We start from the raw sequence: 14,369 nt of genomic DNA on the forward strand, positions 1-14,369 counted from the left end.
GCGGCCAAGGACTTAAACACTGGGAGTAACCACCAATGTTTCACCTCTTAATAGGTTGGACAAAAGAACAAGAAACATGCTTCAGTTTCCAAAAAAGCAAAACACGTAAAGCTATTTAGGGGTAATGTCCCCTGCCTGAGTGACAATCTACATTCTTATGGCAAGGAAATATGTTGTCTAAAAAGGCCTCTAATAATGTTTTTGGGTCACAAAGTAGGATATATTTTTTTTACATCCATGTCAAGCAATAAAGTTAGTGTCTTGGTACTATCTGGGACATTCACCGAGGACCATACAAGCCTATTTTCTAAAACAATTAAGGTGTCAGTGGTGGGCAATCCCCACATTTCTGCTCCATATAATGAAGAGCTTTGAACTTTGGCCCTATAGAGAGCTAGGGCTGGGGTTAGCGAGCTGGATCTTGTAGCCATAAACCTACGTTTGACTGCCGGTTGGATTATTAGACTGCTCTTCCTAACTTGCAAGGCCAAAGCTAGGTGGTCAGCAATCTTAATGTCTAAATAATCAAAATGAGTAACTTGTTCTAACACATCACCACCCACAGTGAACCTACTTCCACAATCCTAATGAGTTGCAAGCATCATATATTTCAGGTTTAAAAGTATTCAGCTTGAGACCTCTGAGGCTAAAACCGTACTTACTAGAGATTGTGACGCCATATGAAGTTTAGTTATCAGAAGACACTTGTATGGAAATAAAAGGTCTGGAATTTTACTACTATTGAATGCGGGGGAGTCAGTAACACAACCCTGCAGAGCGGTAACCACATTTATGTATGAGAATAGTGTTGGTGCTAACATACACTCCTGACTTGCACCTCTGTTCATTGGAATTCTTGTTGTTAATTCCCCATAAGCTCCTAACTAACATGAGCATAGGTCTCTTGGTGTAATCTATGAACAGCAGATACTAGGTCATCTAGTACTGGCATAATTCTCAGTGCCTTCCAGTTAGAAATGGGGTATCCACTTGGCAGTCAGTTTACACCCTGCCCAAGTAGAGACCCTCACTAGTCAGGGTAAGGGAGTGACACCTAAGATAACCCCTGCTCACCCATTTGGTACCCTGGCACAAGTAGTCAGGTTTATCTCAGAGACAATGTGCTAAGTATTTGTGCGCACACACACACACACAGTAACACAGTGAACACACCGCAAAAGTACTCCACACCAGTTTAGAAAAATAGCCAATATTTATCAAAGTAAAACAAGACCAACGTGGCAGATTTCCAACATACACAGGCAAAGATATTAATTTTTAAAGGTTAAATCCCAATAAAGTGCGTAGAAACACAATCGCTCCAACTGGGACACAACTTAATTGAAGGAGTCATTCCCAACAGTGTGATGCCACTTGAGAGGGATGCTGAGTCGCACAGACCCAAGGTACAGTACCATGAATCAAAGACCTTGCACGGAGTCGGGGAGTTGAGGCGTTGCTGGAGCTGGTGCACTGTCGGTTCCTTACTGCTACCAGGGAGGAGGTGTCAGTTCCTTACAGTTGCAGGGGAGGTGATGTAGAGTCGGTGGCAAGGAGTTGATTCCTTACAGTCAGCGGGGTTGATGAATCTGGCGGGTCAAAATGCGATGAGACGACCTCTCAGGGTCGTGGTCAAACCATGTGGCTACAAGTGCTGCGGCAGATCTGGGTGTCACGAATGTCGGTGACACAGCACTCGGGACTCACAATGTTGTGGGAATTCAAAGGTGCTGCAGCAGCATCTGGGCTACAGCGTCAGTTGTGGTCACTGCTCTCCAGAGGCAACCGCGGCTTCGGTGCAGGTAGTCGGGCAGCAGCACCAGTTTTGGAGTCAAGGTGCCGGTTTCTTCTTGTTTTTAGGCCAGCTTTCACTCCCAAGGGCCCAGTAACTGGAATGGGCACCACCTGGCAAGCCAACGTCCTCAGCAAGAGAACTCAGAGGTTGGTAGGTGAAGATTTTGCTGTCCCTGAGACATAACAGGAGGCAAGCTCAGTCCAAGCCCTTGAACAAACTTCACAAGAAGTATACACAGCAAAGTCCAGTTTTTGGCCTATCCAAAGCAGAAGCAGCAACTGCAGGTCAATCCAACAAAACACACACAGTAAAGTGGCAGTACTCATCCTCACAGCTCTTCATCATGTCTCCATGGCATAGGTTTTGTTTGATCCAGAATGGTTCTGAAGTTATGAGGTCAGCAGTCCAATAATTACACTCATTTCTACCTTTGAAGTAGGCAAACGTCAAAGAAAAGTCTTTGAAGTGCACCACAAGAACCTGCCTCTCTCTGTCCTAGCCCGAGACACACTCCAGGGGGATGGAGACTATATTATGTAAGGACAGACACAGCCCTAATCAGGTGCAAGTGTCAGGTCCTCCGTCCATTCTAGTCCAGTAAGAGCCACCAGGGTTATGCAGGACACACTTCAGCTTCCTTTGTGTTACTTGTGTTACTGTCTAGAGTGAATTCACAAACAGCCTAATAGTCAGTATGATTCAGACGTGTATTCCGCAGTCAGGCTGAGGCACAGAATGGTTAAGCAAGAAAATGCTCACTTTCTAAAAGAGGGATTTTTAAACTTACATCTAAAAAACAACTTAACCAAAAAATATTTGACTAAAATAATGAGTTCAGAGATCCCAAACACCATATCTCTATCTGCTCCCAATGGGAAATTACACTTACACAGATATTTCAAGGCAATACCAATGTTAACCTATTGGGAGAGATAGGCCTTGCAATAATGAAAAACAAATTTGTCAGTATCTTACTCTCAGGACATGTAAACACACAAGTACATGTCCCACCCTTGAAATACATCTCCACCCTGCCCATGGGACTGCCCTGGGCCTACCTTAGAAGTGACTTACATGTAGTAAAAGGGAAGGTTTGGGCCTGGCAAATGGGTGTGCTTGCAAGGTCGAAGTGGCAGTTTAAAACTGCACACACAGACCCTGCAGTGGGCGGTCTGAGACATGTTTACGGGGCTGCTCATGTGGTCGGGACAATCAGTGCTGCAGGCCCACTAGTAGCATTTGATTTACAGGCCCCGGGCACACACAGTACACTTTACTAAGGACTTACTAGTAAATCCAATATGCCAATCATGGGGAAACCACTCACCAATCCAATTAGGACAGACTGCATATGGACTTTAGCACTGGTTAGCAGTGGCGAAGTTCCCAGCATTCTAAGGCCAGCAAAACAGGTCAGAAAAAATAGGAGGAAGGAGGCAAAAAGTTTGGGGATGACCCTGCAAAAAGTGCCAGGCCCAACACTTCCAGAGTATGACCCTAGGGACCAAGTTGAGTAGCTCTTGGTCTCAAATGCCACATACAAGTTCTGTTAGAATGGACACATACTTCCAGCATAACTGGGCAAACCGAAAGAGCGGATCAACTATATTAACTTTGGAATGAAAACCTGCTTGGAGAGGGGATAGGTTCTGACTAGAATCCATCCAGTCCGGCAGCTTGTGCAATACCTACCCCTCTTGCAGTAACCTTTTCCAGGTTATCTAATAAACTAGTATGTCTATGTTTGGATGGATCACCCCATTCCCTTTCTTGAAGAAGAGGACAATCTCTGCTCCATATAAAAAACTGGGCATGTAGCAATAATGGCGTTGGATAATAAGTCAATATATGGTGCCCAGACGCCTGGTTCAGCACAATCTAGATTGCCTGGTATTTTGTTAGGGCCCGGAGCCCCTCCCTCTCTAAAATGTTAATGGTCATTATATGTTGGAGGGAGAAGGATATTCCTCCACTCTACCCACTTGTAGCTTTAACATTATTATTCATCCTTCTTATAATAGGATTTATAACAAATAAGAAGGGGGTGGAGGGGAATAAAGACCGGCCAAATGCTGTATCCACTTTTTTGCAGATAAACGTGATGTACTTTGTTCACAGTGAATAGTACAACCACCCTTTTTGCTTTCTTGTGTAGTGGTGTAATTTGCTCCCAGGAGCTAGAATATGCTAAAAGGTTTGTTATCTTAGCACTTCACTGCTGTTAGGTCTTCCCACTTTCCATCATCCCATTTTCTCCTACTCATCTCTAGAGTTCTTTTATACTGGGCCCTTGCTCTACAAATGAACAATTATGTGTGTAATTTAAGTGCATCTAACAATTCCCTATAGGCCTTCCTGCACTCCTTGTTATATCATGGTGAAATCTTGGGCTGCATTTGATTTCTGAAGTCAGTGGCCCTGAGAAAAATGTTTCTCAGCGAAAAAACAGGCAAATATGCACTTCAGCCAGGTATATTGCAAGCAGGAATATTTTTATATACTTCAAATGCAGCTACAAATACACCATCTTGCCACAAACACTATCAGATTCAAAGTGGTGCCACTAAATCGATCTAAAGGTATTTACAACAACTGTCACAGGTTCAATGGTAGTACGTTGCCCAATCTCGATTTTCACAATCTGGTACATTTCAATGTTAAAAACAAGAGATTGTGGTTACTGTCTGAGATTAAACTACCATATCATCTAGGTAGGGCCACAATTTTACATGCAATTGAATATAATCAATCTTGCTCTTACAGCCTCCCCTCTTAAAAGTATACTCTCCATTCTTATCGGATTTGTACATCTATTACATGCCCACAAATCAAGATTAACAGTCATTGAAGACATCTGTAAAGCAGCATTTATCTTGGGAATCAATCGAGAAGCACCAATCCGGGTCTACAATTGTGGGTTCTATGCCAGCTATATTCCATTACATCAGTTTCGTGTCGGGGGGAGGATGGGGGAAGATTTGAAGATGGGGTGCCTTCTGAGCCACTTTTTATCGCCTCAGACAGCCCTGGGAGAAAAGAGGGCAATCCAATGACCCTACCAGGATCCCCAGAAGGTAGCCTGGTAGAGGCTACCCACTGCTCAATGGGACTTGTGGGGACGCTAAGGGGAGGGATTGAGCAGACAGGACATGGTCAGACAGTAAAGTCGTCTCATGAGCACCTGCTCCAATTGGGGGGTGCCTTCCTTTTCCCCATAAGACCGGATTAATGAGCAAAGAGAGAGATCACACACAAAAATACATAGAGAGTTAATTTAAGAGAACAAAAGAGACAATAGCCTTTGCATCCAAACTCTTAATAGTTCCAAAACTGAAGCTACTAATGGGAGTCTCAAACACAATCAACTGAAATATATCCAAAAGCATTATAGCAGCTAGTCCAAATATTCTTCTAGAAATGAAGGTGAAAGGGGCTGGCCCTGCCCTTCCTCTTCCTGGCGATGGCAGATCAAGGTGGATACACCCTTGGTAAGGGCTTGGACTATGTGCAGTCTCTCCTCCTTTACGGTCTTTCCTGGCAGCAGGGCTTATGGAGCAAGTAGTCCCCTCCATCAGTCTTGGCAAGTTACATTTAAATATCTCCATCAAAAGAAAACATAACACTATTCAAATAATTCATGTCTAGCAACCCCAATTTTGGTGTCATGCAGAGGCGATAAAACAAAGTCACAAATTGAAGAACTATAGAATACAATAAGTGTGTCAATGAAGCCTGAAATAAGCCAGTCTGAGTAGAGTCATATAGTAAGGAAAAGTACAAAAGAGATTTGTCAAGTGAACTATTCAGATGGAAAATAAACCTAATACACAACAAACATTAACAAAAATAATACCATATCAGCATTTTAATCAGTATTTCTTCTCAACGAAACAACTCCAATATATCCTTATATGGAGATGTGCACACCAAGCCACAGGAACATCTACTGATTCCCTCATTAATATCAATTCAAAGAGATGAAACACAACAAAATATGTTCAGCCACTGAGTAAACAAAATCACCTGACAATACTGGGTTATCGAGAAATGACAGAACTAATGTTCAATCTACTAACCTGCCAATCGTATGACAGCTGATTAGCCAGCAACTACAGTCAACGTACTGGCCTATGACCAAGCATGCTGCGAATTCTCAAGAGCCATAGAAGGTGCTAGCATCTTCCTATGAAAATGAGGCAATTACGCTACTTATTCTAACAGTAATCATCTAAGTGAATAGTACAACCACCCTTTTTTCTTTCTTGTGAAGTGAATTTGTAAAGTGTAGACCTCCACAAGGAGAGCTAAACTCACTGTAAAAGTACATACAATGAACTTTTGGAAGGGTTCAGACACTACACAAACCCTGGAATGTAACTTTGCACTGGAATGATCTTTGCACAGGGCTATGTGCCCTCCTACCTACCCAGATGAACTGGGTAACTGGCATGGAGAAGAAAAAGTTTCGGGAAGAGTCAAACCTGTCCTAATGTGATTCAACATATCCTATGGATTTAAAAAATAAAAAAAATGAGTGCTAAAAAACACCATCAAGATGTACATCAAAGAAAGCTGCAAAGTCATATAAAAATATGACATGACAATAAACATCATTAAAGTCTATCTTGAGAGAGACTACATGTTAAAAAACCATCAAGATGTACATCAAAGAGCTGAAAAACCATATAAAAATCTGAATGACAATAAACATCATTAAAGTCTATCTTGAGAGAGACTACATGATAACTTGAAGGCTTACTACTGCACAAATGAAACAATTAACTTTTCTTTGCGATCTGCTTTGACAGGATTACCAACTTTATGAGGTCAAGTAGGCATACTGAGAAATGGCGAGAGGAAAATTGTAGACATGATGACAAAAAGCAGCAGTGTGGGTGTTTTTATTGATAGCTTGTCATGGACCTTATGAGAAGACGAAGCCTGCGTCTTTTCCCTAGCCAGCCACCGAACACTTTATAACGGAGTGGAACACTTCAATTCCAAAGTTCCTTAAGGGCTACAAATACAGGATCCTGAACAAGAACCTCTTTGTCAGTATCTGGGTGTGATAGTGCCTGCTAGAGCTGGATGGGTTTGATTCATGGCTAAACATTCAGCTCCAATATTCTTCAGCTTGAGGCCAGACACTGCCGACAACAGACACATCTATGCAACTTGGTGAGCACTTAAGTTAATGAACTAGCCCCATTTCTCGTGCTTATGACAATTCTGTCACAGTAAGGCAACAGCAGTTAGGAACGATTGCGGTTCCAAAGTGGCCAACACACTCTTCATATCCCAGTCTGTAGGAAATGTCAATATAATACTCATTTTCTAGTGTGTGTACATGTTCTATTGAATCCATAATTAGCAATGTCAGATGGTCAGGTGTTCTCAGTCTGGAAAATTTAAAATGTCACCTTCTTTGGGGGATGATATGATGCTAAACAGAATTCCAAGAAAGTCAAAATATTATGGGTTAGCACTGACACAATTATTTGATTCCTGGGTGTTTTTATGGACCCACATAATCGTATGTGCTAGAAAATATTAACTACATTTCAATACTATTGCAAGAAATAAAGGGTTATTCAACAATCAATCTTGGATCTTAACTTGCAGCTTGTCATTATTAAAACAATGGTAATCCTGTGAAAAATTCATAAATTTACAATTGTAAAATTGTTATCCCCACCTGCCCACACATATTTAGTTATAAGGCATGCGCTTGGTGTTAAAGTCGAACAGCTAGTGACAAAGAATCATTTGACTTCATCCACTTAATATACTTGGTTTTGATTTACTTTTAAAAGGACCTTTCATGATAAAGTCCTTTAACTAAAAGGACTTTGCTTCAATCTCTTGAGAAAAGTGAAGACTAGTACTGAGAATTTTTTACCTGCCTTTAACTGGAATTCCACAACTCTGTACTGCGATAGGCATATTTGTAAATAAAGTGTGTCAGTCTTAGGAAGAAGTCAAAATCTCAAATGCATATTTACATTAAGAAAACTGCTCTTTTCATTCTTAATTACTGATTATCTCCACAGAGGTTTCTAGTAATTAACCAAGATGTTGTACTAATCGCAGAGACAAATACTTTACCAATCATATTTTTCTCCACTCCACAACAAAATATTAATATATTCCAGGTTGAATTAGTAGCATCTGGAATACATTTAGAAAAAATGACTTCCCAAAAGATTGTCGTTTTTTGTGATTTTCTTTTTTTTTTAAATTCCTGGTGGAAACAGATTTATTTAAAAGATAATGGAGGCTATTCCCAATATATGAGGTTACAAACAATGATTACATTTAAATTTAATTTCTACTGCACAGAAATTAATGCTAATAACACCCAAAAAATAATTGGTGTTGTACAGGGAGTTAGTCACTTTTACACAATATATTTGACAGCATCACTAGGACAACTTTAGGAGTGGGTTTTTATTGTGTACTGCTGCAGTCTGAAATATTGAAACAATGGGTAATATTAAACAGAGTGGCTTTTCTCCTCACTAAAATCATCAATAAGTCTCAATTTTAGTATGCACATCAGCAACAGCCATGGAAAATTCAAGTGAGCCTTGGCATAAATAATCACTGATGGAAGTACGTTTATTTCCATAGCTGGGGCTTAAATTCAACAGTGAGACTCCTGTATGTTATCTGTAACAACTACTAAGGTAAGGTGGAAGGTAAATACATGTCAAAAGATTTTTTTTTTTTTTTTTTTACGTAAAGCTTTGTGGAGATAATGTATAAACTTTTTGAAAATTAGAAGTTGGGATATGAAACTATTCCAAAACAAAAAGAATATCTTTATTTTACAGACCTGGATTTCAATGTGGCGGGGATTGTCAATGAACTTTTCTATTAATAACCGATCATCTCCAAAGCTCGAAGCTGCTTCTTGCGATGAAAACCTGAAGCCTTCCCTATAAGAGAACATAAAGAAAAATAAAACACTTACTGACACAAGTATGAGCTATTGAATTTTAACAAAAATATTTAACTTCTACATTTATGAGAGCTTATGGAATCCCCATTGCTTACATATTATTAGGAATTGGAAAGTATGCTCAGATGACTTCACCACTTGGAGTCAATAACTACTGCTGTGCAATCTCGATTACTTCAGTCAAAACTGCTCCCTTCACCTGATTGCAACCTCATCCTCCTTCGATATCTCAGACTGGAGCATTTGCTCCAAAACATGCAAGACTACACTCAGATGGCACGGCATGCACCAGGGAGCTCTACTGCCAACTTTAAAGCATGCAAAACCAGAAGGGGCAGGAAGAAAAAGTAAACTGTGCGCGAAGTGTGACAAGGTAGGAGAGCAGTGTCATAATCAAGTGGCAGGTTGGTTATGGCCCGCCTCACACTCAACAATGGTTATAAATAGCACATTTTAAACTGAACACACATATATGATGCAAGACGTGATAAAGCTTATGTAGATACTTTTTGAGGTGCAGCTTTAATCAAGCTGGGCTCACCCTAGTGGAGCGCCACTCCACGCCCAAACATCTTCAACATCCTGGTAAGAACTGCACTACTTGCAGATAATTAGCTAAAATTGTGGTCTAAAGGATTCATTGCAATATGCTACTGAGGCGTCCAGTGAGGCAATTCTGGTCTGCCTGACAGTGAAAGACTTGGGTCTAAGATTGTAAAAATCCCAGCTAGAAAATTCATTGCAATGTGGTACTGAGGCTCCCAGTGATGAGGTCTGGTCTGCCTGAGAGTGGAAGACTTGGGACTCAGATTTTAAAAATCCCAGCCAGGTGAAAATTATGGTGGCTTCCCGCTTTAGCAAGAAAAGAACAGCAGCAGAGGATGTTGCTTGAAGGCAATGGTTGCTATTTTAACAAGTGAAGACTGTCTGGTAGCCAGAGCAGCTAGAGGCAGCATGGGAGCTGTCTGACAGGAGGGAATGCTGTGTACCTTTCTGAGGAAGACTCAACTTCATTCTTGGGCAGAGGTGGCAACCCAAGTGGGAACAGTCAGAAACGTCCATAGCTGATTTAGACCCCAATAATCGTTCGCAATAGGGGGAACACTGATGTACTACAGGAACTAGTCAGCGTCAGCTAACCCGGACATCCATTTAGGCTGGGTATTCAGGCTGCAGGATCCCCCTGGAGCTGGGGCAACCACCCACTCTTTTTAAACTAAACAGCACCCAAATGGCAGCACAAGTACAAGAGAAGGCCTGACTGGCAGCGCTAGACAGTGAGAAAGAGGGGAAAGCACACTAACAGCAACAGGCCCTGTGGTCGGATCTGCCAGGTTCGATAATGGATGAATCTAAGAAGATGGTGGAAACCAGAAGAGACAATGCATTGTCATACAAAAGTTAGTGACAATACTGCCCACTGAGCCAGGCACTGGCACTGAAACCACCCTCTGCCCCAAATCAAAGGGTTAATGGGTCTGCTGACAACACGAGCACCTGGCAAGGTGAACTAATAAGGCCACAGAAACAACCAAAACAATGCAATCCTACACTTCTCTAAGGCACTTAAACAGATGTACATCACACCCATCCAAACAACCTCGCTGTGAAAGTGGCAGCCAACCCTTTAGTAAACAGAAGTGCCCAAGATTGAAGGAGCCCATCCCCCGAGAAAAGCAGAAAATCCAGACCACCCCTCCAAGAAACAAGAGGGAGTGGAACAGCCTCACTGCTCAAGTCACCTCATTAAGATTGAGCAGTAAAGGACTGTAAAGGTAGGTGAGTCAAGATACAAAGGTGACCATCCCATCAGTGGCCCAAAGAACCTCTGCTGAATGACTGTTCACATCATCAGCACCTACTGAACTACATGATAGGGCAGAATTGCTTCAAACACCTCCAAGTTTTGTCAAGAGAGGACACCAAACCTCCCACTGCCTATTCCTTTCAGAGGAGTACTGAGACTGCTGATTCCTGCTTGTCGCAGGAGTAACCGTTTCAGAGAGCTGCCACTCATGATGATAGTTGTTCCCATCTTACGCACATAGGCCTTTTAATGGCCCCAGGTCACCAGGATATACATGCCTGAAGACCCTGGTAAGAAGGTAACATCACCCAGAGACAAGACAAAAGAAACGCAAGCCTGTGACTGTAAAGAGGGAGCAACAGAAATTCATGCCGCCGACTCTCCCAAGTCACCTAGGTAGGTTGGACCCCATTAAATTTAGCAATATTAGAGGTAACCATCCTGAAAGTACAGAGATATGGGTACAGCCATTAGGGAGGAGACACAAAACATCTGGACTAAGTCACCAGCCAGATGAACTTCACAGCACCAGTGAAGGCAGCACTCCAGAGATGCACCTGATAAGACCATGGTCACTACTCAATCCTCACCCATCTCCCACTCAGAATCCAATGCATCCCTGTCGCTGCAAGGATCAGATGCCAGCTCCCAGAGAGACAGTGATGCCTCTATGGACTCAGCGTCATCCAAACAAGCCCCCACTAAGACAACGTCCAAGAGATTTGCATCCCGACTTACTTTTTCAGATTAATTTCTTGCATGCTGCACTCCTTATTGGCTTACCAACCCTGTAAAAGGAGATTACAGTGTCCTGAGAAATGATTTAGTGTTGGTCATTGTTACTCATGAAAACTGTTACAAGTGACATGGTGGGGTGAATCATCTTTGATCTTACTCTTTACTAGAAGGCAGCCATGCCCACCAATTGTTACTAGACAGTTACTTATTAGCCAGAAGTGAGGAGCAGGTCGTAGAGGATGTTCAGTTGTTGTCAGTTTAGCTGCATTAGGCACCGTTTGCTTCAAAAAACATATTTGCTTCCTATGTTTGTACACGCTTGAATGCACACAATATGACTAGCAACCCAAACACACAACCCCTACTGCCTTCAGATGCCTTGCATAGGATGTTGATGGGTTGTTTAACAAGATTAAGAGGGGGCAGTCCTTAAAAGGGCTAAAAACATGCCTGTTAGTGTCAACAGACCACACTACAATTTATGGAGAACCCCGAACGCTATAGGGTAACACCACCTACAATGTTGGGCAGGGACAGAAGTCATGTCTTTAAGGGCCACTGACCTACTTAATTTACTAAGGGAAGTAAAACAGGTTGTTTGCCATGTCTACATGTCTGTCCGAAAAGGAAATATTCAATTAGTTCAAGATAGAAGGTTTTCCTGCCACCATATGTGCAATTATACTGACGAATACTACAAAGTAATACTTGTAATTATCTGTGTGCTATATAACTGATACTGCAACTTGTGGCTCGAAAATGTACCTTCATATGGATGTATATTGTCTAGACGGTTATGCTATGATTATGCACATTATCCTACAATAAGGTGTATGCATAACGTTGTTTTTGTCTCGTCAAAATGCTAAGAGCTATTAAACTAAGAAGGGGGAAGTCCTTAAGGATGACAAAAACAACTAGTACTGACATACTCATGTTACAAGAAATACACCAGCTTAATAACAACTGCAAGTGCCACAGTCTGTAGATTTGACGTTGCAAAGGCAGGGTTATATGGTCAAGAGGAGTAGTAATCCTAATCAAGCAATAAATCCACTCAAAGTGAACCGCATGTAAACAGATTGGCTGGGGCAATATTTCATGATAGCAGGGTACCTAAAGGGTAGGTCAACTATGCAGATGGTGGTTTATGCACTGCCCCTACTGTTGAAAGCTTTCTTTCAACGCCTAAGTTTGTTTCTAATTTAACAGCCTCTTCAGGGCTGCTAATAGTAGGATGAGACTTCAATGGTCTAGTGGATACTGATTAAGACATAAGTGGTCCCCCATTCAAAAATTCCCCAGCCCCACCAATGGGCTATATGCACCTCTTAGGGTTGTGTGATATTTGGAGACACCTTCACGCTACAAACAGAGGCTATATGCGTTCCTTTCAGGCCCTCACAAGTAACTCTCTTGATTTGATTAATTATTTGTCCCCAGTTCTGAATTTGGAGCAGTTGCTGGTACACGTAAATTAGCCCATGGCGTACCTAATCATGCCCCTTTAGAAATACAGATCCATGTGATCCGCATAGCAAGACGTCAATCCTGCTGGCTCAGCCCAGATGGTGTACCATAATAGGGTCTCTTCAGGATGAAGTAATCTAACAATTGGGCCCTTAATAGTGAATTAACTTGTGAAATAGGAATAACTACCAGATATTTAACCTATTCCATCAAATGTTTCAGTACCAATGGTGACCACTGGAAACACCCCTGACCGATTTTGAGAAGGTCTTTGATAACCTCATGTGGGATTGTTTATTTCTGCTTTTTACCCACATGTCTAGAGGACAAACTACATGAGTGAAGATAGAGGGAATACTATCAGAGCAAATCAAATCGCATAGTTAGGCACGGCACCAGACAAGGAAGTCTGTTGTCACTGCCCTGAGAATCAAACTCTTAGTGGAACGTTTGACAGGATTTTGATGGTCTCAAAACATGGAAGACTAAGCCTAACTGTGTGCTAGGAGCCACCTCGTCTACCTAAGAAATATCCAGCTGTCAGGACCACGGGCCATGCAAATGCTGGATAATGTTGGTGTCCACTCTTGGATAAGGGTTAACTGGGTCAAATCCAGAGTATGCCCCTTAAACTCCTCACCAGACTCCATCACCCTGACAGACCAGGCAAAAGTCCAAGTAAATACACACAGTTTTAAATATCTGGACCTTCAAGTAGATAGTAAGGAACCTGTGGTATAGTCCAAAAATATCCCTCATTTTCTGCAACATCTCCAGGGACAGACACTACACTGGTCTCCCCTTCCATGACCCCCTTTGAAGAAAACCACCTCTTTAAGGAGATCCTGTCTCTGGCAGAATGGAACCCCAATAAAAGCTAGGGCAAAATGCTATAAATCCACTTACGATGGGAGAATGCCCATGGTGGAACTGACACCATGTTACCATGCAGCCTATTTAATACTTATCAATGAATGGCTCTATGGCCCCACATAACCAAAATATGGGCACTGGGTGAAGTCTTCTCAGTCCATTGCTTGTTTGTGGGACACACCCTTCCCTCCAAGTAGTGTTTGGGGAGCTTCCCTAGAACAGAACAAATGGGCAAATACCAGAGGGAAAACCTTGTAAAAGTTGGAAATCAGCTCCCTCTGGAGACTGTCCTGTTAGACCTTGGAGGGGAGGGGGGCAGACTTGTGATCTCTGAGTTGCACGCAATAATCTCCTTCAATTAGATCATATAATTTGTGGAACTCTCAGAATAATTTGGGCTGGAGCAATTGCAATGCTATTGTTATTTGCAACTAAGACATGTTCTCACCCCTACTTAGCCAACCTGGGGGAAATAGCAATGGTCAACGTACTAGAGCAGTGGTACTCAACCTTTTTGACTTCTGTGGACCCTCTACTTTATCATTAGTGGAACCCAGAGACCTCTACTAAATTATTATTGGAATCCGGGAACCCCCAACTGAGTCATTACTGGAAGCCGGGGGACCCAGGTCTAAACATTTTTGATGACTTGAACTGCAAAACTACACACAAAAGTGCATAAACGCAAACAAATACACAAATGATAACACATTTTACTTAACTTG

At 42.0% G+C, this 14,369-nt stretch overlaps 1 protein-coding gene across 2 annotated transcripts in view; it reads right to left on the bottom strand.

Moving 5' to 3' along the window:
* Positions 1-14,369, bottom strand: part of PCCA (propionyl-CoA carboxylase subunit alpha) — a 2,021,650-nt gene that overhangs the window by 1,192,121 nt on the left and 815,160 nt on the right. For both annotated transcript variants that reach the window (XM_069205070.1, XM_069205071.1), the window contains exon 10: positions 8,631-8,733. In XM_069205070.1, coding sequence (XP_069061171.1) covers positions 8,631-8,733 — 103 coding nt within the window. The remainder of the gene's footprint in view (positions 1-8,630; positions 8,734-14,369) is intronic.

Source organism: Pleurodeles waltl, chromosome 8 (assembly GCF_031143425.1).
Source record: "Pleurodeles waltl isolate 20211129_DDA chromosome 8, aPleWal1.hap1.20221129, whole genome shotgun sequence".
Classification (NCBI taxonomy): Eukaryota; Metazoa; Chordata; class Amphibia; order Caudata; family Salamandridae; genus Pleurodeles; species Pleurodeles waltl.